This window comes from Cebus imitator, unplaced genomic scaffold (genome assembly GCF_001604975.1).
Source record: "Cebus imitator isolate Cc_AM_T3 unplaced genomic scaffold, Cebus_imitator-1.0 Scaffold321, whole genome shotgun sequence".
Classification (NCBI taxonomy): Eukaryota; Metazoa; Chordata; class Mammalia; order Primates; family Cebidae; genus Cebus; species Cebus imitator.
The window spans coordinates 1,623,827-1,651,516 of record NW_016107636.1 but is presented as its reverse complement, the minus strand read 5'-3'; the positions used below and the strand labels follow the sequence as shown (position 1 = coordinate 1,651,516).

General features: G+C 39.5%; 1 protein-coding gene and 1 long non-coding RNA gene across 4 annotated transcripts in view; both read left to right on the top strand.

Annotated features, from left to right (window-relative positions):
- The window catches only part of NXPE3 (neurexophilin and PC-esterase domain family member 3), a 41,419-nt gene extending 25,684 nt beyond the window's left edge, over positions 1–15,735 (top strand). For all 3 annotated transcript variants that reach the window (XM_017504327.2, XM_017504326.2, XM_017504328.2), the window contains exons 6-8: positions 868–941; positions 9,211–9,417; positions 14,328–15,735. In XM_017504327.2, coding sequence (XP_017359816.1) covers positions 868–941; positions 9,211–9,417; positions 14,328–14,878 — 832 coding nt within the window. In that variant the 3' untranslated portion in view covers positions 14,879–15,735. The remainder of the gene's footprint in view (positions 1–867; positions 942–9,210; positions 9,418–14,327) is intronic.
- A 2,192-nt stretch (positions 15,736–17,927) lies between these two features.
- LOC119467713 lies at positions 17,928–24,441 on the top strand. The gene is made up of 2 exons (XR_005196307.1): positions 17,928–18,416; positions 23,579–24,441. It is a non-coding gene; the product is annotated as an uncharacterized LOC119467713 (long non-coding RNA).
- Positions 24,442–27,690: the final 3,249 nt, after the last annotated feature.

Here is a 27,690-nt window from a genome sequence, read left to right as displayed (position 1 = left end):
TTTGTGTATTTATTGAATAAACAGTTTTTTTCTGAAATTGATGAAATAATAAAAAATGGCTTCACATTCCCATATCAAGAGTTTGGAAAGTTGACATTTTATTTTTTGTTTTTTTTGTTTTTGGTCTAAGTACAAGAGGCCTAGTTTTACTGTGACTCAGTTTCTGGAATAGTTACCTTGGATTTTCAGTGCTTTTATCCTTTCCTTCAGCCTCCCCCACGTTTTAATGCAGTCCTCCAAAAATATTGACTGAGTATGGACTCTAGACCAGGGCCTGTGCTAGGATACAAAGGTGAATGGGGCACCATCCTTGTCTTTGGTTAGTGTGTGTTTTGTTTTATTTTATTTTTCCCCGCTGCCTCCCTCGAGTAGTGTATGTTTTAGTAAGGAGAACAAACACTGAAGAGTCCTGTAATGATAAACAGAGTACTTCATGAGTACATATCTTGGGGGGCAAGTGTCCCCAGCAGGGCTTCTCTCAGATCTGGAAAAGGCCTAAGGACTCTGACTCATGACTTAATGCAGCCTGTAGTTGCAGCCTGAAAACTAGGTAATGACAAAATAGACATTCTTGTCAGTGTGAGCCACTCTCTGAGTCCAAGGGGAGTATGTAATTCAGACCAGAATTGGTCATTTTGGAGTTTGCACTCTTAGCAGTGTAGAGTGCATTGAAATTTAAGAATCAATTTAATTTCTTTTCAGTTTATATGTACACATAACCTGCTTGTTTATTATTTGTGTTGGTTAACATGTTTCATCATCATAAGGCTCCATGAAATTTGTCATTTTAACATTTGCTAATAAAGACATATATCTGAAAATAAATATTCCAGAACCTAAGCTTGTACTTTTTTATTCCTCTTAAAGTGGTGTCAATATCAAAATGCCAATCAACTCCAGTGGACCTGATTGGGTAACTGTGATTCCCAGGAGAATACAAGGTAAAAAAAAAATAAGCTTGATGATTTGTTGTTTTTCTTACTAAGCAGTTGAGGCTCTGTCGTTTCATTTATGTTGTAAAAACTTATATGCCATAGTTACTTCTGGGGACAATTGAAAATATTAAAAGTACCGTTTGATAAATCAAATCTTGTGTGCATAATTCTCAGTTTTGCTATTTATTGTTATTTTATTTTATTTTATTTGTTCTGTTACGTAGGCTGGAGTGTAGTGGCACAGTCTTGACTCACTGCAGCCTTGACCTCCTGGGCTTAAGTGATCCTTCCACCTCAGCCTCTCGAGTAGCTGGGACTATAGGCGCACACCACACCTGGCTAATTTTTGTATTTTTTTTTTCCAGAGATAGATTTTTGCCATGTTGCCCAGGATGGTTGAACTCCTGAGCTCAAGCAGTCCTCCCACCTTGGCCTCCCAAAGTGCTGGGATAGCAGACATGTGCCCGGCTGAGTTATGCTATTTATGCTCATGTAAAAGTTTTCTTTTCTTGCTACACCTACTCTTCTGTTTGGCTCTTCAAGAGTCCTTTTAACAGTGTTGTCCAATATGATAGCAACTAGTTTCATGTAGTGATTCAAATTTAAATTAAGATGAAATAAAATTCAAAATCTAGTTATTTAATCACACATGCCCAGTAGCTATAGGTAGACAGCATTTTATACCAACAAAAAGTTGATTGGATATTGCTACTCTAGAGATACTTGAGAAATATAGGTAAAATTATCATGGAAATGTTTAAAATAAAAAAAATTTGGGTTGGAGAATAGCAGATGTTCTCAAAGTGTGATCTGTGGATCAGTGGCATCAGCATTACCAGGAGATCTGATAGAAATGCAAATTCTCAGTTCCCATTTCGGCTACTGACACAGAAACCCTGGCAGGTGGGGCCCGACAGTTTATGTTTTAACAAACTTTTCAGGTGATGCTGATTTATTGGTGTACAATATTATAGTAGAAGAACAAATTCAGAGGAGTAAATGTTTATGTTATGTTTTTGCAGAATAGATATAATTAGCTCTCGTGATTTTTAGAAGGAAGGAATGCACGTTACTAGTGAGGCTTAAGCAGATGGCAGGCGAGGTCCTTTTAGGTTTTAGAAGTGTGTTAACTCATAGTACTGTACTCTGCAGATGTCGCAAACCCTTTTGCTGCAGGGGCTTGACATTTAATGCATGTGGATAGAGCAGAGTGGATATTAGCCACATGCCTTGTGTGGGTGCTGGGGAAGGAACTGAAGAGCAAAAACTGTCTCAAGGGGCAGTCTCTTTTTAGTTACCATGAAGAAACAAACTGCTCGTGGCCAGATCCGTAGATTTGTTTTTTCCAAGAGAAACTGGAACTTCGAATTTTTAAATGTGGTATCTCCAGATTTTAGAACATCAACATCCAATTCAAGACTTTTAAAATATCGTATGGGCGAAATAAAATTTGCTTGGCCTATATGCAGCCAGGGCACTGCCAGTTTATATCTCTTGTCTCTGCTGTGTTGTATGCCACAAGAATTCCCAGTCTTTTCCTAAAGAAGAGCCGTATCTGATTTACTTGAACCAAATGAATTACTAATTTTAGAGGACATATATGCGAGGCATCAATAGTGGAAATATTTATCTTTTATCTGTTTGGGCCTCAACCCTGAGGTCAAGGTGTCGGTAGACATGGTGTCTGCTCTAAACACTCTCCGTGTCTGACATCCTCAGGAGGCCCTGTCTCCCACTGCTGGATCCGTCCGTCCTTTCTCACAGACTCGACTGGCTTGCCCTTATTGTGATGCCCTAGGTGAACCAGGGATGGTTAGTGGGAGGAACTTTGGAAAGTTTGCCTGTACCTGACAAGTCTTGAGGATCAGCCAGGAAGTGGCCATGGGCTTATGATTTACTCTTCTGTTTAGAGGGAAGATAGATTTGGTAATTACTGAACTTTTTGATATATTTTTAGAGGAAAAAAGTAATTTTGAATTAGTAGGGGCAGATAATCCTGGTTTTGAATAGGAAAACCATCTTGCGACAGGTGTATAATTAGAAAGAAAAGAGAAGGGCAATTGCTTTATGGAATATAGAGGGAACCCAGCTTGGCACAGCTTCATTGAATTTCATGCTAGTGACCAGCAGGGGGCACTCAAAGACCCTAAATCAAGGGCTCATATTTTTCTTTCCTTTTCAGCTTCATTCTAGGCAAGCATTCTGTTTCTGCTTAAACTTTCACCAAACTTGTTACCAATTACTGCAAAAAAAAAAAAAAAAAAAAAGCAACCAAAACAAACAAAAACCTTTCACCAACCAATTTTAGCATTCATCAAGGTTCATCAGATCTTGCCTGTAGCAGTGATTTCTGAGGCATTCTAATGGTGACTTTTTATGTCTCTCATTCTTTCAACATTTATTAGTTGGAATTCTTCTGCAAAGAAGAGTTGTCCCTTCTTCACTTTAAGTATTTATATCAGTGTAGACTCATGATTATTTCATTCTTTGGGTTATAATCCAATTCAATCATTCTTTTCTTTTTCTCACATCATTCCCGTTTTGGCAGTTGGGAACACTTTCAGTCTGGCCTCTTTGTCATCCTGTGTGCTGTCATCTGTTTGTTTGTTTTCAGCACTTCCTTACTTTCTGGCTCCACAAGATACTGGAGGCTTGTCTTGTGTTTTCTTTGGCTCAGCATTAGAAGGGGTTTATAGTATTTCTACTTTTTCACTTACGAATCCTATATTTTGAAGCTTTTTCCCTATGAAATTGTATTTATGTATTAGCTGATATGAAATTGTATATGTGTTAGCTAATATTCTTACAAGGTAAAATTATGGTTAAGATTCATATTTAGATTGCTTGAGATTGCCAATGCTACTGCTACTTGTGGACATAATTCCAGGCAAAAGCAAGGAAAAACAGTTTTTAACTCGAGTTGACTACCTTATTAAGGGCAAGCGTCTGGTTTATGTCACGTTTTCCCGTTGCTAGAATTACTGTGGAATTTTCATTAGTACCTGTAATGTGGTCCGCAGATTATCACAGCTAAGTGGCTCAGGGACCCTGACAGATTCTAACCTCATCAACAACTTGAGCTTATATTTTTTGGGGGAACTTACTGAGAGTTTGGGATAAGACTCGATCTAATAGCAACGGTATAGATAAGAACAACGAAGTTTTATATTTGTGTGTATCTTTGTAGCTACGGTAGGATGAATACTAAGATGACTAACAGTGATCTGTGCTCGTACGTAATCTCCTGCCCCGTAAGTATGGGAGGGACATATAAATATGATGGTATATCATTCCTGTGATTTGATTATGTTATATTTCAAAGTTGACTTTAAGAGACTGATATTATCCTAGGTAGACCTGACCTTATATCAGATAAGCCCTTAACAGGGCCATGCTCTTCCTGAAGAAAGAGATTCAAAGTGTAAGAAGGATTCCAGGTGAGAGAGATTCTTCATTGCTGATTTTAAAGATGAAGGGGGCAACCGGGCTAGGAATATAGGCAACTTCCAGGAGGTAGAGGGCATCTCCTGGCTGATAACCAACAAGGAAATGGGAAACTCAGTCTTACAACCACAAGTAACTGAATTCTGCCAGCAACAGTATCAGAACTGTTTATCCAATATTGATAACTCCCTTCTCCATTCAGTAGAGAAGAGTTGGTTTGTTCAGATCATTAGAGCTTTTAACTAGCATTAAGTACAGAAGTTTCCAAGAACTAAAGTAGAACAAAAGGGGAATTTTCTAACATTCCTTCCTGACTGTCATAACATTGCTGTTACAGGACTGTAGCCTACCCGCTCAAGTCTGTCTCTCCCTTTACCTTCCCCCTCCTGTACCCAAGACCTACACAACTATCTTTTTTTCTCTATTATAGTATCTAGTCTGTTGAATATGAGAAAATGAGCATACACACTCACAAAACCCATGCAGGTGAGTGCCATGCACACTTAAGGTCTTGAAACTTATTGTCTCTCTGCCATCCTACTCCATCTAGAAATCCATTATTTCAAACTCCAACTAGAAAACCATTATTTCAAACCCCTGTACACAAACCTCCTGGGCTCCACCCTCCTTCTACTTTCCATCTCCTTTACAGCCAGAAAATCCCCGAATGTCCTATTCCCTGGCAGCAAATGTATCTGCATTGCCAACCATCATAACAGCATTCTTTCCCTTTTAGGTCAGAGGAAGGAACACGGCTCCTCCTATATACTTAATAAAATAACAAGAATACTCACAATATACTCATGTTCCTTGTCCTATAGAAGGTTATATGCTCCATCTGTGCTGTAGATCTCATCCTCTCCTCCTCTTCAGCTTCTCTATATCCTCTTTCTCCTCAAATTCAAGTCCCTCAAACTTCCACTTTCAGCCAAGATAGAGAAACAGTAATGCGATTTAGCCTCCCACATGAAACAACTCAAGGAAAAAAAAAGCCAAAATACATAAAACAATGGTTTGCCAGAAACTAGGCATCAGACAATAAAACACAGTGAGGAGAGACAGTAAACAAATGAGGTGAGCCCTAAAATATATAGGAAAGAAAAATAAATTTCCAAGGTTTCATAGGGGGAATTCAAGGAGTAAACTCAAACTTTAGCCATTACAATTACTGTGTAGCTGGGTCCTTCTCATATTCCCAGTGCTTGACAGAGTGTTCCTAACCAGCTCAGGACACACTGCCTCCATTCCTCACCCTGTCGAGGGCTCTCTCCCCCTATTGACCTTATCCCAAGCTTCCTATGCTCATGGCAGTCTCTGGTGCAAGGAGTTGGTTGATCCCATTTCTCCTGTCTTTTCTTTGCCTTATAAACTGTGTACTCCCTTTGTCCTGCCTTTTACTATTCTTAATTCTGCAGACATTTCCGTACCATAAAATTAAGGGACAGGTTTGCTACACATGCTCACCTGGTGCCCACCGCCCGCCGCCCTGCCTTAATTCATTCTGTGTCCTTTTCATCCAGCTCTTTCTGGATGATTTAGGAAAATTTATCTCTCTGCCTTTTTCTCTCTCATTTTGTTGCATTTTTGGCCCAGATAGCCCTCATTATGGCTAACGGATTACATGGATGACAGCCTTTGGAAGAAAATGCAAACCATGGGCTTTAAAGAGAAGCCAAGAAGTTTTAGAGATATAGAGACATTATCTTCAAATAACAAAAAATGTCCCTTCTCGTTTTACACAGATCTTCCTATCTACTTTTACAACCACCCCTGTTTAAACTTTTTCCTTTACCAGCAATATTCAAGATAACCATAAAGTTGGGTAATAACTCATTTTTATTTTTTTGTTTTATTTTTATTCTATGTGAATAGTACATTGGGGGTTATATAATCTATTTAGGAGACTTTTATATCTCAGTTATCTTACATGAAATGCATTCTGAGTTACAAGAAACACTGTTTAAACAGCCACAAACTTCTTAAATATAAATTGTCAGAAAATATTTTTGTCCCAGCTGACCTTAAGGGGGCAGTGTAGGTACGTGCATTTCATTTTAAAAATTAAAAAAATTTTTCTCATGTAGCATGTGGCATGTTTAAAGAATTAACGTCAGATTTAGTAATTGATTTGCATTGCATGACTTAACTCTGGTAGTAAATATAATTAACATTTGAATGGAAATGGTAATTGTTTCCTGTGTGCCATATACTTTTCTTTATAACACATATTTGACACAGAATAGCCGAGTCTACCGAATTAACAGTGGTAAAAAATTGTAACGTCAAAATTACTTTTAATTCTTGTTCTAGTAAATGTTTTCTGTGGGCCCTTGGTGTCGTGTCTGGAGCTCTCTAGCTGTGCAGCCTTGATGCACTGATATAATGAGGGAGCTTTGCAGAAGGTGCAGTAAAATGGTAAAGCTACACCTGATAATATGTTTAGAAATTGTTTTTGAACAAGCCAAGGAAATACTTACCCTACCTCCCAATTTTTCTTTGATAATCACATTTACCATAAAAGCTTTTAAAATCAGCATTCAGTTTCCTTTTCTACTTGGGCTCTGAACCTGCAAAGAATTAGCAGATGCCTAAGAAAAAAGATTACATATGCATTTGCTGTCAAATAGAGCATCATCATTGGAGGGAGAAAAACCAAAATAATTTTGAGTAACACAGATAGTGTCGAGTCAAATAAAGCTAAAAATAGTCACAAATAGGGGACTCACTCAAATTTAAATTTCTGAGTTATGTAAGCATTTAAATTCCAAATTGTGTCTTTATAGGTGACTATAGAATGACTGGATTATGACTGAGGTTGTGTAAGAAAATGATATAAACTGGTGGTTTCTTGAAGATTGTATGTTTGAAATGAATAAATGTTTACCATGAAGAAAAAAAAAAAAGAAATGGCTGACATCTGTAAATGTCTTGTTTTGAGATGTGCTCTAGCTCAGTGGTTAAGATCATGGGGGGCTCCCCTGCCTGGGCCAGGTCCTGGCTTTGCTCCTTATGAGCTCAGCTTGGGGACCTTGGTCAAGTTGCTTATTCTGTGTCCTTTTCATCCAGCTCTTTCTGGATGATTTAGGAAAATTTATCTCTCTGCCTTTTTCTCTCTCATTTTGTTGCATTTTTGGCCCAGATAGCCCTCATGGCTAACGGATTACATGGATGACAGCCTTTGGAAGAAAATGCAAACCATGGGCTTTAAAGAGAAGCCAAGAAGTTTTAGAGATATAGAGACATTATCTTCAAATAACAAAAAACGGCAGGGATAGTAATGGGACCTACTTTAAAGAGTTACTGTGAGCCTATGAGATAATATGTTTGCTCAGGATAGTTTCTGATGCAGAGTAAACTTGCAAGAACTATTAGCCATCACAATCTATTTTGAAGCACGTAATATGTGTTGTTTCCACAGTGGCATTTTCTGCAGGAGGTGTTAGGGCAGAAGGATGTTGACTCTCCCTCTGAACGGTGTGCTTTTGCTTGTGCTATCATGTGTAGCTAGGTTACAGCCAGGAGTACACATTGGTGATGTATTTTTAATATTGTTCATTATGTATAAAGGCTTTCTGAACCTTTGGTATTATGGAGAATAATCCTTTAGATTGTATGCCATTAGTTTGTTCTCTATATTAAGTAGCTTTTTTTTGGAATTGAAATTAAAATTTGAAGGTAGGATTCATGGATTCTAACTTTGCTCTTAATGGGCTGAAAACAGTGAAATAATACTACTCTGTATGTGTAAAATATCAGTCTAAGTTGTTACTTGCCTCATAGGTGTGTGGGTGAGAAACTGTTCTATTGTGGGATAATGCTGGATAAATGCTTATGTCCACACATTTCCTTGGCTTTTATCTTCCTTTATATTTGGCTTTGATAAAAACATACATAATCAGGACGGACACGGTGGCACATGCCTGTAATCCCGGCACTCTGGGAGGCCGAGGCGGGCAGATCGCTTGAGATCAGGAGTTTGAGACCAGCCTGGCCAACATGGTGAAACCCTGTTTCTGCAAAAAAATGCAAAAATTAGCCAGGCATGGTAGTGTGTGCGTGTAATCCCAGCTACTCGGGAGGCTGAGGCAGGAGAACTGCTTGAACCCAGAAGGTGGAGGTTGCAGTGAGCTGAGATTGCTCCACTGCACTCCAGCTTGGGCAAAAAGAGTGAGTCCATTAAAAAAAAAAAATGTAGTCAGAGGGAATGCTGAAAGTCCCCCTTTGCCTTTCTGTCCACCAGTATCCTCATGCCTATTTCATATTTGTCCATTTTGTACAAAAGAAAACTTAAAAAAATTTTTTTACTTTACGTTCTAGGATATATGTGCAGAGTGTGCAGGTTTGTTATATAGGTATACATGTGTCATGGCTGATAGGTTTGCTGCACCTATCAACCCATTATCTAGGTTTTAAGCCCTGCCTGCATTAGGTACTTGTCCTAATGCTCTCCCTCCCCTTGTCCCCAACCCCCTGACAGCCCCAGTGTGTGATGTTCCCCTCTCTGTGTCTGTGTGTCTCATTGTTCAATTCTCACTTATGAGTGAGAACATGTGGTGTTTGGTTTTCTGTTCCTGTGTTAGTTTGCGGAAAATGATGGATTCCAGCTTCATCCATGTCTCTGCAAAGGACATGAACTCATTCTTTTTTTATGGCTGCAGAAAACCTTTTTTTAATCAGGAGAAAAGTCTGGGATTTGAGATCTGACAGCAGGAAATGTTTCCCACATGCCAGCAGGCTAACAAAAATACATGGGCATAATTGTTTCTTGGGACATCTTTCATCTGTTGTTGGAGGATAATATTAAATATTTTTTTTTCTTTTTTTTTTTCAGAGACTAATAATCTAGAACTATCTCAAAGCTCAGGAACTTTTCCCTCTGGGTATTATTATAAAGACCAGTGGAGGCCCAGAAAGTTTAAGATGCGTCAGTTTAATGACCCTGACAACATTACAGAGTGCTTACAAAGAAAAGTGGTGCATTTATTTGGTGACTCAACAATCAGGCAATGGTTTGAATACCTTACTACGTTTGTTCCAGGTTGGTACTTTGCTTTTTGTTTCATAACTCTTTTCCACATTAGCTTTGAAATAAGCAGACTCACTCAGGTGCCTGAAGAAAGGTTATCAGGTGAAGAAACATGTATTTCTCTGAAGGACTAAAGAGGTACCCAAATCCGGAAGAGATGTGCGACATTTTCTGATCAATAGCTGTGTTGTGTTGTACTCATGGAAGCACTGAGTTCTCATTGAGGTTTATGCCACTGATGAGCTGTATGACTTTGGACAAGTCATTTACTTCTCAGGGCTTCATTTCTCCATGTGTGAGATGAGATAGCTGGACCATGTCACTTCACAGCTGTCCTTCACTTCTAATATTCTGTGTTGTGAAATGGAGGTGGACATTTCTAGTTGTTTCTCCCCCTACTTCTGTCTCATCCAACTTTAAGCTTATAGTAGCTTTATGTAGAAGGAAGCAGCCAGACCTATTGCTGTCCATTTTAATGCATTCTTGCAGCAAAGCCATCCCTGTGTTATCCATTGGGTCTACCATTGGTGTGCCTCTGAGGTGGAGTTGACTCCCCCTGAGGGAGTCTGGGTAAGTTCCAGCATTCTTAGCTTCTTGATTTCTCAGTTTGGCTCTGGGGCTGTTCTCCAGACTCAGAACAAAACCCCAATGGCTGGAGACCCGTTCCTTCTTCACAAGGGCATTCTTCCTTCTGAAAGGGGTGTGGATGAGGTAAGAAGGCGGGATCTTGGAGGAGTAGAAATAAAGACCCTGCCTACAATTTAGAGAGCTGATAAGTAGTTTCATGGGAACTGTTTTTAATGGCTATGTGTGGACAAGGCTTTTAATAAAGTAAAGCCTGATGGTTTGTTGTGAGTTGTTTGTGATTCCTTTAATCAGCTCTTTTATTTATTAGGTCAACTTAGTTTTATTGATTGATCGAGACGAGGTTTCACTCTGTCTCCCAGGCTGGAATGCGAAGGTGTACTCATGGCTCACTGCAGCCTCAACCTCCTGGGCTCAAACGATCCTCCCACTTCAGCCTCTCAAGCATTTGGGACCATAGGCATGAGCCACTTTACCCGGCTAATTTTTTTGTAGAAATGAAGTCTTGCTGTGTTGCTCAGGCTAGTCTCAAGTTCTCATGCTCAAGCAGTTCGCCTGCCTTAACCTCCCAAAGTGCTGGTGGCTCACACCTGGCTTCAACTTAGTTTTAAATTTAATTTTTAGAAGGAAAGGAGAAGTACGTATTGTCCCCAAAAGTGTAAAGTCAATTCCACTTTGTTTTGCTTGTCTTTTAAATTGAAACAGATATAACTAAACTTTATTTGGTAAAGTGTTAAGTTATACATTAGGAGAAGGGAAATGCTTTGTATGGCATGATGCTAGGCGAGGTTTGATGTGACGCTGACCAGTGAGGGCCTTCCTAGGCATATGCAGTTGCTGCTTCTTAAGTTCTAATGATGTAGCTGTTGTTGCCTTTGATAGCAAGGATCACACTGACTATTTTGCATACTTCCTACCATATCCTTTACCGACATATCTTCACCTGCTAAAAATAAAGACTTGTGTCAGTGCTTGATCTTAATCAAAAGAAAGTGGTAGCTTGAGCTTTCTATTCAGTTTAAATGGAGCTAGATGCTAAATAGTTATTAGGTAGGAAAATCTAGAAGAGAAGCCTGGAACTGCCAGGAGAAAAAAGTGAAACCCACTTTAACCCTTAAGAAGAATATATGACAATTGTATTCTTTTTGTTTGTTTTTGAGATGAAGTCTAGCTCTTTCGCTCAGGCTGGAGTGCAGTGGTGTGATCCTGACTCACTAAAACCTCTCCTTTCCAGGTTCACATGATTCTCCTGGCTCAGCCCTCCAAGTAGCTGAGATTACAGGCGCCCGCCACCATGCCTGGTTAACTTTTGTATTTTTATTAGATACTGGGTTTCACCATGTTGGCCCGGCTGGTCTCAAACTCCTGACCTCAAGTGATCTGCCTGCCTCAGCCTCCCAGAATACTGGGATTACAGATATGAGCCACCATGCCCAGCCTGTAGAACAATTATATTCTGATGTTACTTCTTCAAAATTGACTGTGAACTCCCTGAGGGCAAGGACTGTAGCTTATCCATGTGAGCATTGCTGGCTTGTAGCACATATAGTAGTGGGCAGTAAGTAGGTGCTTAGGAAATATCAGTTGAATTGGATTGTCAGCATTTACTTAAGACACTTAAGGGAATATTAAGGGATTTGTGACAAATCTTCTTTCCTCACAGGGCACATACTAAGTGATGAATTATACAGAGTTGCTTTTAGGAATAGCAGTGAGTCCCACTGATTCCTGGGATCTTCAGAATGTCTCCAGGCAACTAGACCTTGAAATACAATTTAGAAAAGGGAATTCTAACTTGTGATGCTATCTACATCATTCTCATGATAGAGATGGAAGTTTTTCTGTAGGACGTTGACATGATTGTTCATCTATAGGGTAAAATTGAAAGTCAAAAGAAACAGGGTTGCCTCTTTCTTTTGCCTATTGCAGAAAGAGGTGTTTGTTTTCATTTTTCAGAATTACATTTGAACTTGCTTTAATGTTATTTTATTTTATTTTATTTTATTTATTTTTTATTTTTTATTTTTTTTGGGACGGAGTTTCGCTCTTATTACCCAGGCTGGAGTGCAATGGCGCGATCTCTGCTCACCGCAACCTCCGCCTCCTGGGTTCAGGCAATTCTCCTGCCTCAGCCTCCTGAGTAGCTGGGATTACAGGCACGCGCCACCATGCCCAGCTAATTTTTTGTATTTTTAGTAGAGACGGGGTTTCACCGTGCTGACCAGGATGGTCTCGATCTCTTGACCTCGTGATCTACCCGCCTCGGCCTCCCAAAGTGCTGGGATTACAGGCTTGAGCCACCGCGCCCGGTGCTTTAATGTTATTTTAAAAACATTTCAGTTTTAATCAACAGTTAGGTATATTTATGGGGTACAGTGTGATATTTTGATATATATGTAAATTGTAGAATTATTATATCAAGTAAATTAACATATCCATCACCTCACATAATTAAATTTTTGTAGTGAGAACATTTAAAATCTCCTCTTTTAGAAACTTTGAAATATACAGTACATTATTATTTACTACGGTTACCAGGTTGTACAATGGATCTCTAAAACATTTTCCTTCTGAGACTTTGATTAACATCTCCCCATTGCACCAAACTCCTGGGAACCACTATTCTACTCTCTACTTCAACTTTTTAAAGTTCCACATATAAGTCAGTATAAGACAAATATTGCATGAGGTTCCACATAACAGACATCTGCATCTGGCTTATTTCACTTAGCATAATGTCCTCTAATTTCATTTATGTTATTACAAATGACAGAATTTCCCAAAAGAAGTATCAGGTTACTAACATGTGCTCATAAAACAGAAGTTAAAGCCCCTGTCTTGAAAGAAATAATATTTATCTGTAGGAGAATAAAATGTAAACGCCAAGTTGATTTTTATAAATTAAATGATTATAAACAGACACTTCTCAGAAGACGACGTACATACAGTCAACAAACATAATGAAGAAAAAGCTCAGTATCACTGATCATTAGAGAAATGCAAATCAAAACCACAGTGAAATTGTGGTTCTCACACCTGTCAGAATGGCTACTACTAAAAAGCCAAAAAATAACAGATGCTGGCAAGGTTGCAGAGCAAAGGGAACACTTTTACACTGTTGGTGGGAGTATAAATTAGTTCAACCCTCTTGGAAGGCAGTATGGTGATTCCTCAAAGAGCTAAAAGCAGAACTACCATTCGACCCAGCAATCCCATTACGGGGTATATACCCAGAGAAATATAAGTCATTCTGCCGTAAAGACACATGCAAGCAAATGTTCATTGCAGCATTGTTCACAATAGCAAAGACATGGAATCACCCTAAATGTCCATCAGTGACAGATTGGATAAAGAAAATGTGGTACATATACACTGTGGAATACTATGCAGCCATAAAAAGGCCATATCTTTTTTTTTTTTTTTGAGACGCAGTTTCGCTCTTATTGCCCAGGCTGGAGTGCAATGGCATGATCTCAGCTCATCAAAACCTCTGCCTCTTGGGTCCAAGCAATTCTCCTGCCTCAGCCTCCCAAGTAGCTGGGATTACAGGCATGTGCCACCATGCCCAGCTAATTTTGTATTTTTAGTAGAGATGGTGTTTCTCCATGTTGGTTAGGCTGGTCTCGAACTCCTGACCTCAGGTGATCCCCCTCCGCCCTGCTGAGATCATGCGTCTTTTGTGGGAACATGGATGGAGCTGGAGGCCATTATCCTTAGCAAACTAACACAGAAAACACCACATGTTCTCACTTATAAGTGGGAGATAAATGATAAGAACTTACGAACACACAGAAGGAAGCAACAGACACGGGTCTACTTGAAGAGGGAGAGTGGGAGGAAGGAGAGGAGCAGAAAAGATAACTATTTGGTACTGGGCTGAAAACCTGGGTGATGAAATAATATTTGACATGTTTTTTCCTATGTAACGAACCTTTACATGCACCCCCAAACCTAAAATAATAGTTTAAAAAAAAACTTTAGATAAAAAAATTGCAATGATCAATACAAATAGCAACATTTCTTGGCCTAATAATTAGAGAAAAAGGGGTTATTTTGTTTTTTAGGCATAGACACGTGTAGAATCTATAACTGATGGTGTTATTTATAATGAATATTAGGTTTGTGGAATAATTTAAATAATGTGTTAGAATAAAGGCCCATTGATAGACGAAAGGGGGCAGAATACAGTGAAATAGGTATTCCCTTTACATTTATATTGTACCTTCTCATGGTACTTTAAAAAAAAGCTTATTATTTGAAGCCACTTAATAAGGTATAATCAAAATATATGTGCTTGGTGTGAATGTTTGTATGAACTTGAGTTTTCCTTGTTTCAGATTTAGTGGAGTTTAACTTGGGTAGTCCCAAGAATGTGGGCCCCTTCCTTGCAGTGGACCAGAAGCACAACATCCTGCTCAAATACCGCTGCCATGGTCCACCCATCCGCTTCACCACCGTCTTTAGCAGTGAGCTCCGTTATGTGGCGAATGAGCTGAATGGCATTGTGGGAGGGAAGAACACAGTGGTTGCCATAGCTGTATGGTCTCACTTCAGCACCTTCCCCTTGGAAGTGTATATCCGGCGGCTCAGGAACATCCGTCGAGCGGTGGTTCGGCTCCTCGATCGAAGCCCAAAGACGGTGGTGGTCATCCGGACGGCCAATGCCCAAGAGCTGGGGCCTGAGGTGAGCCTTTTCAACAGCGACTGGTACAACTTTCAGCTGGACACCATTCTTCGGAGGATGTTCTCAGGGGTCGGAGTATATCTTGTGGATGCCTGGGAGATGACCCTGGCTCATTATCTACCACACAAGCTGCATCCTGATGAAGTTATTGTGAAGAACCAGCTGGACATGTTCTTGTCCTTTGTGTGCCCCTTTGAGACCTAGCCTGTCCTGGAAGGGACTGTAGGAATCATATTCAATGACCTTCTCAATTGACCTGAGCTACGGAAAGTGGCCCCAGTGAGAGATGACTGCCATTAATAAATATAAAATTTCAAAAAGAGCTGGACTTTATATGAGGAGCTTAGAAAATGCAGGTTACATTTATATCTACCTAAAGGATTTTATCCAATCTTGACTTAGCCATGGTAGAACTCTTATTAACAGCATCTATACACTGTATTGCTCTTGTAACCAAAGATGCTAATGAGTGTATTTGAATTAGCTTCTTCTGGGAGGGGTGATTACTTTGCTAACAACGATGAAACGTATTCTGATGGAAGGGACAATGGTAGTAGAGTGTTTGTAGCTTATCTGGTAAAGGGAATTGAGTGCATCTGCATGAGTAGCCCAAGTAGTCCGTCTTCTGGGGGTCAATCAGAGGAAGCTTATAGTCAGAGGCTCTTGTGAATGCACTGAAGACTGCTGTGTCTCAGGAGTTTCTCTTGATGATCTGCCTTTTCTGAATTACTTGATGAGGCCAATGTGCTTGGTTTGAATTTTATAGTGAGAATGTTTGCAATTTCCTGCTTTTATCTAGAAAAGAAGTAAAAGGGAATAGGAAAGCAGTACATATAATATCTGTTTGGAATTAATATTTGCATTTGGTGATTGTTCTTTATTTGCTCCAGCTAAATTTTATGTGTTGAATACTTACTCTAGAATGACTACTTTTGGAACTGGAAGGGGAAATCTGTAAACAGAAATTTATTTTTATGTTCTGAAATTTGAGGGTTTTAAGAATTGACTTTTATGTAATGAATGCTATTGTATTATAAAGATGTGAAAGTTTTTCCCGCCAATTTCAGGTGTTTTTCTTGTTATTTTGAACTACTTACCAAAATTAGAAGTTAAAATCGAATTAGAAATTAACAAGATATTTTGGTATTTCTTGATTTTTGTTGTTGTTATTATTTCTTGATTTGGGCATAAGGTACACCCATTCTCTCATGCTTAGAAGAAACTGCTATTCCTACTGGCTATCTAAGAATAAGAGAATTATTAGTTTTATTTGACTTATTAATTTTAAAGGAGTTTAGTTAATTTGGGATCATTTAGTAAGTACTTTTTTCTTTTTGAGCTGTGATAGATTGTAGTTTAGTTAAGTCTCTCCTAAGTGGACATGGGAAGAAACTAGGGAGGCTTTAGAGAGGAAAATGGATGCTTGAAGTATGAAAAATATGTACCCTTAGAAGAATGGGTCAAATAATTTGGGTTTTTAATTAAAACAGAGGGCCCCCGATCTTAACTTTCCTATCCTTGAGGAACACCTTCAAGTTTTTAAAGTATTTTATGAGGATAGAAGATTTTTAATTGTTTCTGAGTCTGATGAGGTAGTAAAATATATTAAAATAGCTTAATTTTAATGGTCCTTAAGCTTTACGCTGCCTAAGGATCACTTGTAATATCTGACAGAAATGCAGAATTAAGAGTCATGTTGGAGTGTGGTAGTTTAAGCCTGTAATCCCAGCACTTTGGGAGGCCAGGCAGGAGGATTGCTTGAGGCTGGGAGTTTGAGACCAACCTGGGTAACATAGCAAGCCCTGGTCTCCACAAAAAATAATAATTTAGCCAGGCATGGGCCCAGTCCCAGCAACGAGGGAGGCTAAGGCAGGATGATTGATTGAGCCCAGTAGTTTGAGGCTGCAGTGAGCTATGATTGTGCCACTACACTCCCACCTGAGCAACAGAACAAGACCTTGTCTCTAAAAAATTTTCTTAAATAATAAAAGTATTAAGGCCAGGCATGATGGCTCACATCTGTAATCACAGCACTTTAGGAGACCAAGGTGGGCTGATTGCTTGAGCCTGGAAGTTCAAGACCAGCCTAGGTGACATGGTGAAACCCCATCTCTACAAAAAATACAAAAACTAGCTGGGTGTGGTGGCACCCACCTGTAGTCCCAGCTACTTAGGAGGCTGAGGTGGGAGGACTGTGTGAGCCCAGGAGGCAGAAGGTTGCAGAGGCTGTAGTGAGCCTTGATTGTTCAACTGTTCTCCAGTCTGGGCAATAGGGCGAGACCCTGTCTCTAAACAAACAAAAAAGCAGGATCATGATGCCTCTGGGATTTATGGAACCAACCTTTTTGGCAAGCGCTCAGTGATTATGATGGTATTTCACATTTAGAGAAACACTTAAGAGGTAAGACAGAATGAGGGAATAAACATGGCTTGTTTATTATTTCAGGGGTTTCACCAATAACAAATTTAATTCTGTTCATGATCCAGTAGTGTAGGTGATATTAACTCCATATTATACATGAGGAACTTGAGTTCGGATTTGAAATAAGGTATGTGAAGGTCCATATCCCTTTTCAGCTAAACTTGTGAGACTTTTGTAAAGAAGGATATTTATTTATTTATTTTTGAAACAGGTTCTTGCTCTTTTGCCCAGGCTGGAGTGCAGTGGCATGATCATGGCTCAATGCAGCCTTGACTTCCTGGGTTCAAGCAATTCTTCCATCTTAGCCTCCTGACTAGCTGGAACTACAGGTGTGTACCACCAGGGCCACCTAAGTTTTGTATTTTATTTATAGAGACTATGTTGTCCAGGCTGGTCTTAAACCCCTGGGCTCAAGCAGTTCACTCACCTTGACTTCCCGAAGTGCTGGGATTACAGGTATGAGCCACTGTGCCCAGCCGACAGGATTTCTTTTCATGAAATAACTTACAGACATTTCCTCAAGGATTTATAAAGGAGACTGAGGAGTAATTTTCCCAGAAGAATTTTAAAAAGAAAGAGGGCATTGCTTCTCCAGTGGTTTGGAATAATGCTACTTGATCGTGCAAATGATTTCTTATGATCTTGTCTCATTTCTGTTATTTTTTGATTTGGTGACATAGCTCTTAAAGATTTGGTGGCACAGCTTCTTCAGATATTCTCAGTCACTTTTTTCTCTCTTAACAACTTTTAAGTTCAGGGGTACATGTGCTGGTTTGTTTCATAGGACTTTTGTCATGGGGGTTTGTTGTACAGATGATTTCATCACCCAGGTATTAAGCTTAGTACCCCTTAGTAATTTTCTGATCCTCTTCCTCCTTCTACTCTCCACCCTCCAACAGGCCCCAGTGTGTGTTGTTCCCCTTTATGTGTCCATGTGTTATCATTTACTTCTCACTTATCAGTGCGAACAACTTTCATTCAACATCTAATTTGTCTTTCTTCACTCTGGCGTGGAAATTTTGATAAAGATTTCAGTATCACTTAAACCTTTCTCAGAATAATAGAAAGGATAATTTAGTTTCTTCTGAAAAGTTTATTTTAGGCTAGTGCCACATGGTTGTGAATATTAACTATAAAATCTAGAATAAAAATCTACAGATAAAATCCATAATTCTATCATCTGAACACAATGAACAGTAGTATTTGGGCATATTTTCTTGTAGGTTTTTTAACCGTATAGTTATAGAGAATATGTAATTTGGATCTGTGTTTTTTACACAAATATTTTTCTATGTTAAATAGTCTTCATAAGTTATATAGGTCTGCTTAATAGTTCTGCTACTGGAGTTTTCATTATTAGGTAAGTTGGTTGTTATGGTTGGACATTTAGGTTTACAATATTAAAACAGTGGTTTATATACAATTTCAGTGGTTGAAAAATATGCATTTCTATTTTGGAATGACAGTATTAATTTAACTTAGTGAATCTCATATTCCAGAACTGAGATGACTGATTTGATGCTATTTGTGACAGACAGAACCCATAATAAAACCTTTCTATACAAATTACATTTTATAGAATTATCCTGCTAAAAGTAACCTTTAGGGAATGTAAAACAGTCCTTTGATGTTCCCATATCATTCACTTTGCCATTCTGAACAACTATCATTTTAATTAAGACCACTTAACAGACACTTGCTGGATATAATTCTTAAGTTTCGGATTGAAACTTAGTCGATCCAGTTTAATAACCGAATCCAGTTGCACATTTATCAGCCTGAAAACTACAGGCTGATAGTTTGCAGATTGGTAAATCAGGGTACTTGACAAGAATAAATATGGTAAACCTTTACATATTCATGTGTTACATGCCAGATATGAGTGTTTCGGGACCCTGTTCAAGGAAATAGTGATCACTGAGAAAGGTACAGGGAAATAAACACCCAAGCGAAACAACAGAACTAAGCATTCCCAACTTCACAAAAAACTGCTCAGAATTATCTTTGTGGGTTCTGAGTAAGTTCAGCTTTTTAACATCAGCTAGTCACTAATGCCAGAAAGTCCACCTTAAGTGTATTTATTTTCTTGTGTTAAGCATTATTCAACCTGGTTTATGTCTACAATGTATTATCAGTGTACTTAGGATTCTTGATACCTCAATGTGAATAAATAAAATTTTGAAGTTGTTAATTTTTCACTTTGAAAGTGAGACCTCAGCCCCTGAGTTCTAAGGGGACCTGGGAATCCTAGGAGAATGGAGGTGGTGGAAGCTAAGAGGATGGTTGAGGGCAGGAGTTTAAAGGACACAGAAGCTAGGAGAGCACAAAATGTACTCCACCAACTTCAGTCTAACTTGTCTCTCAAACGTGCTTTTACATTTTAACTTTTAAAAAAAGAGTGGGCTGGGTGTGGTGGCTCACGCCTGTAATCCCAGCACTTTGGGAGGCCGAGGCGGGTGGATCACTTGAGGTCAGGAGTTCAAGACCAGCCTGGCCAACATGGTGAAACCCCATCTCTACTAAAAATACAAAATTAGCTGGGTGTGGTGGCCCATGCCTGTAATCCCAGGTACTCACGAGGCTGATGCAGGAGAATCGCTTGAACCTGAGAGGTGGAGTTTGCAGTGAGCCGAGACTGCGCTATTGCACTCCAGCCCGGGCAAACGAGGGAAACTCTGTCTCAAAAATAAATAAATAAACAAACATAAAGGGTGAACTTAAATATATTTATATGTGTGTACATATATTTTCCTTTTTAATATTCTTGTTAAATGAGAGGCCACCAGGCCTCTTTGAGTTTTAAGAGCCTAATGATATGTAACTCTAATCCCCATTTCAACTGGATTTAACGCTGCCTAGGGAATATAACTTAAAAAAAAAAAAAGCAGTACCGAGATTAGCATCAAGTGTACTGAATGGAAAAGAAGTGAAACTAAAAGTCATAGCAGAAATCCTTCAGTGTTGTGCAATGGTTCATTTGCTGTTAAATCCACTCCATTCCCATTCCCCTTCCCCCTTGAAAATAAAGTGATCTTCATGTTACAGGAACATTGCTTTATTTATGTCACAGATGCCTTGTTCGTTAATGAGTCAATGAAGGCACATGATAGCTATACTACTTTTTGATTGTATTGTAAAAGGTAACTTCACCCGCCCACTGCACCCCGACATTTAGGGGCCACACAGAAAAGGCGAAATAAGATGAGGTGAATCTAGTGAGAAGGCAACTCTAATGCCTAGCAGGAGATTCACCAGGACATTTTAAAAGGACGTCTTTAAGGAAAAAGTTTTGTTTGTAGATGTTGCCTCTGATTCCTCCCCTCGGTTCCAGTCCTGGTCTTGGAGCCGGCCATCCAGGGGAATGTCCGGGACTCGGGTCGCTACCTTTTGGCCTGGGAATTTCCAGTGTGCAGAAAAAAATCCACAAACCTCGTCCTCGCTGCCCCCTCCTTGCCTCCGCTGGCCCTCTTCAGTGCCCACGCAAGCCCGTTCGAAAGAGAGCATGACGGTATTCTCTATTTTAGAAAACAGGCTCTTAGCTTCCCCCGCCCCCGTCCTCCCTTCAGGGGTGAACAGAAAGCAAACGCTATAAAGGGCGCCAGTGAGAGGGGCGGCCTCCTGCTGCCACGAGGTCAGACGGCGAGTTCTTAGAGAAAAAGGCTGCTTAGTTGCTGCTTATCATGTAATCTCAAAAGGAAACTGATCATCTTTCTCATGCTGTCACGTACTTGGGTTATTATCGCTGATTACAGCTGGAAACAATTGATTTGCTTTTACGTATTTGTGTGACTTGACTCTTCAAACACAAAGGTATATTTTTAATTTGATATTTGGTATTAAAATATCTTAAATCTTAAATGCTAAGATTTTTTTTTTCTTTTATTTTCCTTTTCCCATAGTTGGATTCTTTACTTTGGAATCAGTCTCTGATGTTTGGGTAGTCATACTTGCTTTGGGGCAAATTATTGGGGTATAGTTTTTTAGAGAAAATCTGGGATGTTTTTGTAGTTTAGTAATAGCAAGAATCATGTCTGTTTGCTTTAAAGGCCCAGGAAGGACTAAGATGCTAATGGAGTAGATGCACAGAATGGTGATGAAATGTCATAAATCTAATGTAACATTTTATCTTCTGTCAATGACCTGTGATATCCCAAGGCAGAAGTCTTCCAGGGGATTTGATATGTGGGTTTAGAGATATACTCTCCCACCAAGTGTAGGTGTGAAACTATATGGGAAAATATATCAGAGTAAATTGAAATACTTTACAGCATGCCCTAATTCATTCTTATATTACTTCTGTAAACTTAAAATGTATAAAGGGCAATTTTATGAATGAAGAAAGCCTGAAATTTGCTGACTTGGCTGGACACCCAGATTCATGATCATCTGTATATGTTAAGGGGTTTTGTTTGAATAAAGGCATATTTCTAAATAGAATGGATTAGAGATTCTCTTCACTGGGATTAGTGAATTTTCTGTAGTGGCTGAAGGTGCTGTCCCAAAGAGGATGACAGTTATGTAAATTTTAAGCATTTGGTAATATGTATTCCCTTTATTTAAATCTGACATCTAAAGAAATATCTGGCTGGGTGGAATATTTTTTTTGCTTCTGTTAGTCCGACAGTAGGTGGTTTGGACAATAAAAGCAGGGAAAAGTTTCCCAGTCTCATTCACCACCCTGCGTAATCCCTGATGGAGCAGGGGATAAGCCACACAGATCATCTAAACATGCAGGTAACCGTGCAGCCTTTTGATTTGGCTTCAGAGTACAATGTACGGTCCACCACCCATCTCCACCGTCTTTCTATCACCATTACTGAGGCTGAAGACACAGCTGGGCAGGCTGCAGACGTGGAGCACTGCAGCGACAGAGGAGTCAGTCTGCGAGGAGTTAGCACATGACATCAGTACACAGCGCAGATGATGGGAAACATTTGGCAGCATCCTCTCCAGTGTGGAGGGGGTGACCGAGGTCAGCAAAATCTAGCTGTTCAGATACAAACTTTTCCTCACTGAGGAAAAGGAGGCAGACCCTTCTTTTTACTTGCCTTGAAACAGACCTTGCTCTCAGAGAGCAAAGTAAACCCTTTCAGAAGCTACAGAGTCATGGAAAGAAAGGATTATAGAAGGGAAAGATTTTCTAATTGTTCTGAGACCAACAATTAATTGCTCCTGAAAACACCATTTCCTTTTGGCTCATAGCTGACACTGATCTGGAGGCTCTTGATTTTTTCTCCCAGGTTAACAGGAGGATCTCGAGGGCCCTGGCTGAACTTCACCCTTTGGCTTTCTTGGCCTGACACTGAACTCCCGAGGGTGAGAAGGGCTGATATTTCTAAACAAGTAGTGTCCGGGTGTTACCTGGCCCCTGGCGATGTCAAAAAGGGTGATGGGATGTGTTCTAAGATTTTTCTCTTAAATTAGCCATTTTTTTGAAGTTGCTGAAAAATTGCTATGAATTTTACTTATAGGCATTTTACTGTGATTTCATGAGAACTAAAATTTTTTTTGTGTGTGTGGTTTAGTGTATATATATATATATATATATATACACACACACACACATATATATATATATATTTTAATTTATTTATTTTACTTTAGGTTCTGGGGTACATGTGCAGGCCATGCAGGGTCATTGATTAGGTGCATACTATATCCGGCATTTCTCCCCATGTTATCCCTCCCCACCCTCCCCACCCTACACTGTCCCTCCCCTAGCCCCCGCAACTGCCCACAGTGTGTGATGCTCCCCTCCCTGTGTCCATGTGTTCTCATTGTTCAACACCCACCTATGAGTGAGAACATGTGGTGTTTGGTTTTCTGTTCTTGNGTCTCATTTCTGTTATTTTTTGATTTGGTGACATAGCTCTTAAAGATTTGGTGGCACAGCTTCTTCAGATATTCTCAGTCACTTTTTTTTTTTTTAACAACTTTTAAGTTCAGGGGTACATGTGCTGGTTTGTTTCATAGGACTTTTGTCATGGGGGTTTGTTGTACAGATGATTTCATCACCCAGGTATTAAGCTTAGTACCCCTTAGTAATTTTCTGATCCTCTTCCTCCTTCTACTCTCCACCCTCCAACAGGCCCCAGTGTGTGTTGTTCCCCTTTATGTGTCCATGTGTTATCATTTACTTCTCACTTATCAGTGCGAACAACTTTCATTCAACATCTAATTTGTCTTTCTTCACTCTGGCGTGGAAATTTTGATAAAGATTTCAGTATCACTTAAACCTTTCTCAGAATAATAGAAAGGATAATTTAGTTTCTTCTGAAAAGTTTATTTTAGGCTAGTGCCACATGGTTGTGAATATTAACTATAAAATCTAGAATAAAAATCTACAGATAAAATCCATAATTCTATCATCTGAACACAATGAACAGTAGTATTTGGGCATATTTTCTTGTAGGTTTTTTAACCGTATAGTTATAGAGAATATGTAATTTGGATCTGTGAAATAGTCTTCATAAGTTATATAGGTCTGCTTAATAGTTCTGCTACTGGAGTTTTCATTATTAGGTAAGTTGGTTGTTATGGTTGGACATTTAGGTTTACAATATTAAAACAGTGGTTTATATACAATTTCAGTGGTTGAAAAATATGCATTTCTATTTTGGAATGACAGTATTAATTTAACTTAGTGAATCTCATATTCCAGAACTGAGATGACTGATTTGATGCTATTTGTGACAGACAGAACCCATAATAAAACCTTTCTATACAAATTACATTTTATAGAATTATCCTGCTAAAAGTAACCTTTAGGGAATGTAAAACAGTCCTTTGATGTTCCCATATCATTCACTTTGCCATTCTGAACAACTATCATTTTAATTAAGACCACTTAACAGACACTTGCTGGATATAATTCTTAAGTTTCGGATTGAAACTTAGTCGATCCAGTTTAATAACCGAATCCAGTTGCACATTTATCAGCCTGAAAACTACAGGCTGATAGTTTGCAGATTGGTAAATCAGGGTACTTGACAAGAATAAATATGGTAAACCTTTACATATTCATGTGTTACATGCCAGATATGAGTGTTTCGGGACCCTGTTCAAGGAAATAGTGATCACTGAGAAAGGTACAGGGAAATAAACACCCAAGCGAAACAACAGAACTAAGCATTCCCAACTTCACAAAAAACTGCTCAGAATTATCTTTGTGGGTTCTGAGTAAGTTCAGCTTTTTAACATCAGCTAGTCACTAATGCCAGAAAGTCCACCTTAAGTGTATTTATTTTCTTGTGTTAAGCATTATTCAACCTGGTTTATGTCTACAATGTATTATCAGTGTACTTAGGATTCTTGATACCTCAATGTGAATAAATAAAATTTTGAAGTTGTTAATTTTTCACTTTGAAAGTGAGACCTCAGCCCCTGAGTTCTAAGGGGACCTGGGAATCCTAGGAGAATGGAGGTGGTGGAAGCTAAGAGGATGGTTGAGGGCAGGAGTTTAAAGGACACAGAAGCTAGGAGAGCACAAAATGTACTCCACCAACTTCAGTCTAACTTGTCTCTCAAACGTGCTTTTACATTTTAACTTTTAAAAAAAGAGTGGGCTGGGTGTGGTGGCTCACGCCTGTAATCCCAGCACTTTGGGAGGCCGAGGCGGGTGGATCACTTGAGGTCAGGAGTTCAAGACCAGCCTGGCCAACATGGTGAAACCCCATCTCTACTAAAAATACAAAATTAGCTGGGTGTGGTGGCCCATGCCTGTAATCCCAGGTACTCACGAGGCTGATGCAGGAGAATCGCTTGAACCTGAGAGGTGGAGTTTGCAGTGAGCCGAGACTGCGCTATTGCACTCCAGCCCGGGCAAACGAGGGAAACTCTGTCTCAAAAATAAATAAATAAACAAACATAAAGGGTGAACTTAAATATATTTATATGTGTGTACATATATTTTCCTTTTTAATATTCTTGTTAAATGAGAGGCCACCAGGCCTCTTTGAGTTTTAAGAGCCTAATGATATGTAACTCTAATCCCCATTTCAACTGGATTTAACGCTGCCTAGGGAATATAACTTAAAAAAAAAAAAAGCAGTACCGAGATTAGCATCAAGTGTACTGAATGGAAAAGAAGTGAAACTAAAAGTCATAGCAGAAATCCTTCAGTGTTGTGCAATGGTTCATTTGCTGTTAAATCCACTCCATTCCCATTCCCCTTCCCCCTTGAAAATAAAGTGATCTTCATGTTACAGGAACATTGCTTTATTTATGTCACAGATGCCTTGTTCGTTAATGAGTCAATGAAGGCACATGATAGCTATACTACTTTTTGATTGTATTGTAAAAGGTAACTTCACCCGCCCACTGCACCCCGACATTTAGGGGCCACACAGAAAAGGCGAAATAAGATGAGGTGAATCTAGTGAGAAGGCAACTCTAATGCCTAGCAGGAGATTCACCAGGACATTTTAAAAGGACGTCTTTAAGGAAAAAGTTTTGTTTGTAGATGTTGCCTCTGATTCCTCCCCTCGGTTCCAGTCCTGGTCTTGGAGCCGGCCATCCAGGGGAATGTCCGGGACTCGGGTCGCTACCTTTTGGCCTGGGAATTTCCAGTGTGCAGAAAAAAATCCACAAACCTCGTCCTCGCTGCCCCCTCCTTGCCTCCGCTGGCCCTCTTCAGTGCCCACGCAAGCCCGTTCGAAAGAGAGCATGACGGTATTCTCTATTTTAGAAAACAGGCTCTTAGCTTCCCCCGCCCCCGTCCTCCCTTCAGGGGTGAACAGAAAGCAAACGCTATAAAGGGCGCCAGTGAGAGGGGCGGCCTCCTGCTGCCACGAGGTCAGACGGCGAGTTCTTAGAGAAAAAGGCTGCTTAGTTGCTGCTTATCATGTAATCTCAAAAGGAAACTGATCATCTTTCTCATGCTGTCACGTACTTGGGTTATTATCGCTGATTACAGCTGGAAACAATTGATTTGCTTTTACGTATTTGTGTGACTTGACTCTTCAAACACAAAGGTATATTTTTAATTTGATATTTGGTATTAAAATATCTTAAATCTTAAATGCTAAGATTTTTTTTTTCTTTTATTTTCCTTTTCCCATAGTTGGATTCTTTACTTTGGAATCAGTCTCTGATGTTTGGGTAGTCATACTTGCTTTGGGGCAAATTATTGGGGTATAGTTTTTTAGAGAAAATCTGGGATGTTTTTGTAGTTTAGTAATAGCAAGAATCATGTCTGTTTGCTTTAAAGGCCCAGGAAGGACTAAGATGCTAATGGAGTAGATGCACAGAATGGTGATGAAATGTCATAAATCTAATGTAACATTTTATCTTCTGTCAATGACCTGTGATATCCCAAGGCAGAAGTCTTCCAGGGGATTTGATATGTGGGTTTAGAGATATACTCTCCCACCAAGTGTAGGTGTGAAACTATATGGGAAAATATATCAGAGTAAATTGAAATACTTTACAGCATGCCCTAATTCATTCTTATATTACTTCTGTAAACTTAAAATGTATAAAGGGCAATTTTATGAATGAAGAAAGCCTGAAATTTGCTGACTTGGCTGGACACCCAGATTCATGATCATCTGTATATGTTAAGGGGTTTTGTTTGAATAAAGGCATATTTCTAAATAGAATGGATTAGAGATTCTCTTCACTGGGATTAGTGAATTTTCTGTAGTGGCTGAAGGTGCTGTCCCAAAGAGGATGACAGTTATGTAAATTTTAAGCATTTGGTAATATGTATTCCCTTTATTTAAATCTGACATCTAAAGAAATATCTGGCTGGGTGGAATATTTTTTTTGCTTCTGTTAGTCCGACAGTAGGTGGTTTGGACAATAAAAGCAGGGAAAAGTTTCCCAGTCTCATTCACCACCCTGCGTAATCCCTGATGGAGCAGGGGATAAGCCACACAGATCATCTAAACATGCAGGTAACCGTGCAGCCTTTTGATTTGGCTTCAGAGTACAATGTACGGTCCACCACCCATCTCCACCGTCTTTCTATCACCATTACTGAGGCTGAAGACACAGCTGGGCAGGCTGCAGACGTGGAGCACTGCAGCGACAGAGGAGTCAGTCTGCGAGGAGTTAGCACATGACATCAGTACACAGCGCAGATGATGGGAAACATTTGGCAGCATCCTCTCCAGTGTGGAGGGGGTGACCGAGGTCAGCAAAATCTAGCTGTTCAGATACAAACTTTTCCTCACTGAGGAAAAGGAGGCAGACCCTTCTTTTTACTTGCCTTGAAACAGACCTTGCTCTCAGAGAGCAAAGTAAACCCTTTCAGAAGCTACAGAGTCATGGAAAGAAAGGATTATAGAAGGGAAAGATTTTCTAATTGTTCTGAGACCAACAATTAATTGCTCCTGAAAACACCATTTCCTTTTGGCTCATAGCTGACACTGATCTGGAGGCTCTTGATTTTTTCTCCCAGGTTAACAGGAGGATCTCGAGGGCCCTGGCTGAACTTCACCCTTTGGCTTTCTTGGCCTGACACTGAACTCCCGAGGGTGAGAAGGGCTGATATTTCTAAACAAGTAGTGTCCGGGTGTTACCTGGCCCCTGGCGATGTCAAAAAGGGTGATGGGATGTGTTCTAAGATTTTTCTCTTAAATTAGCCATTTTT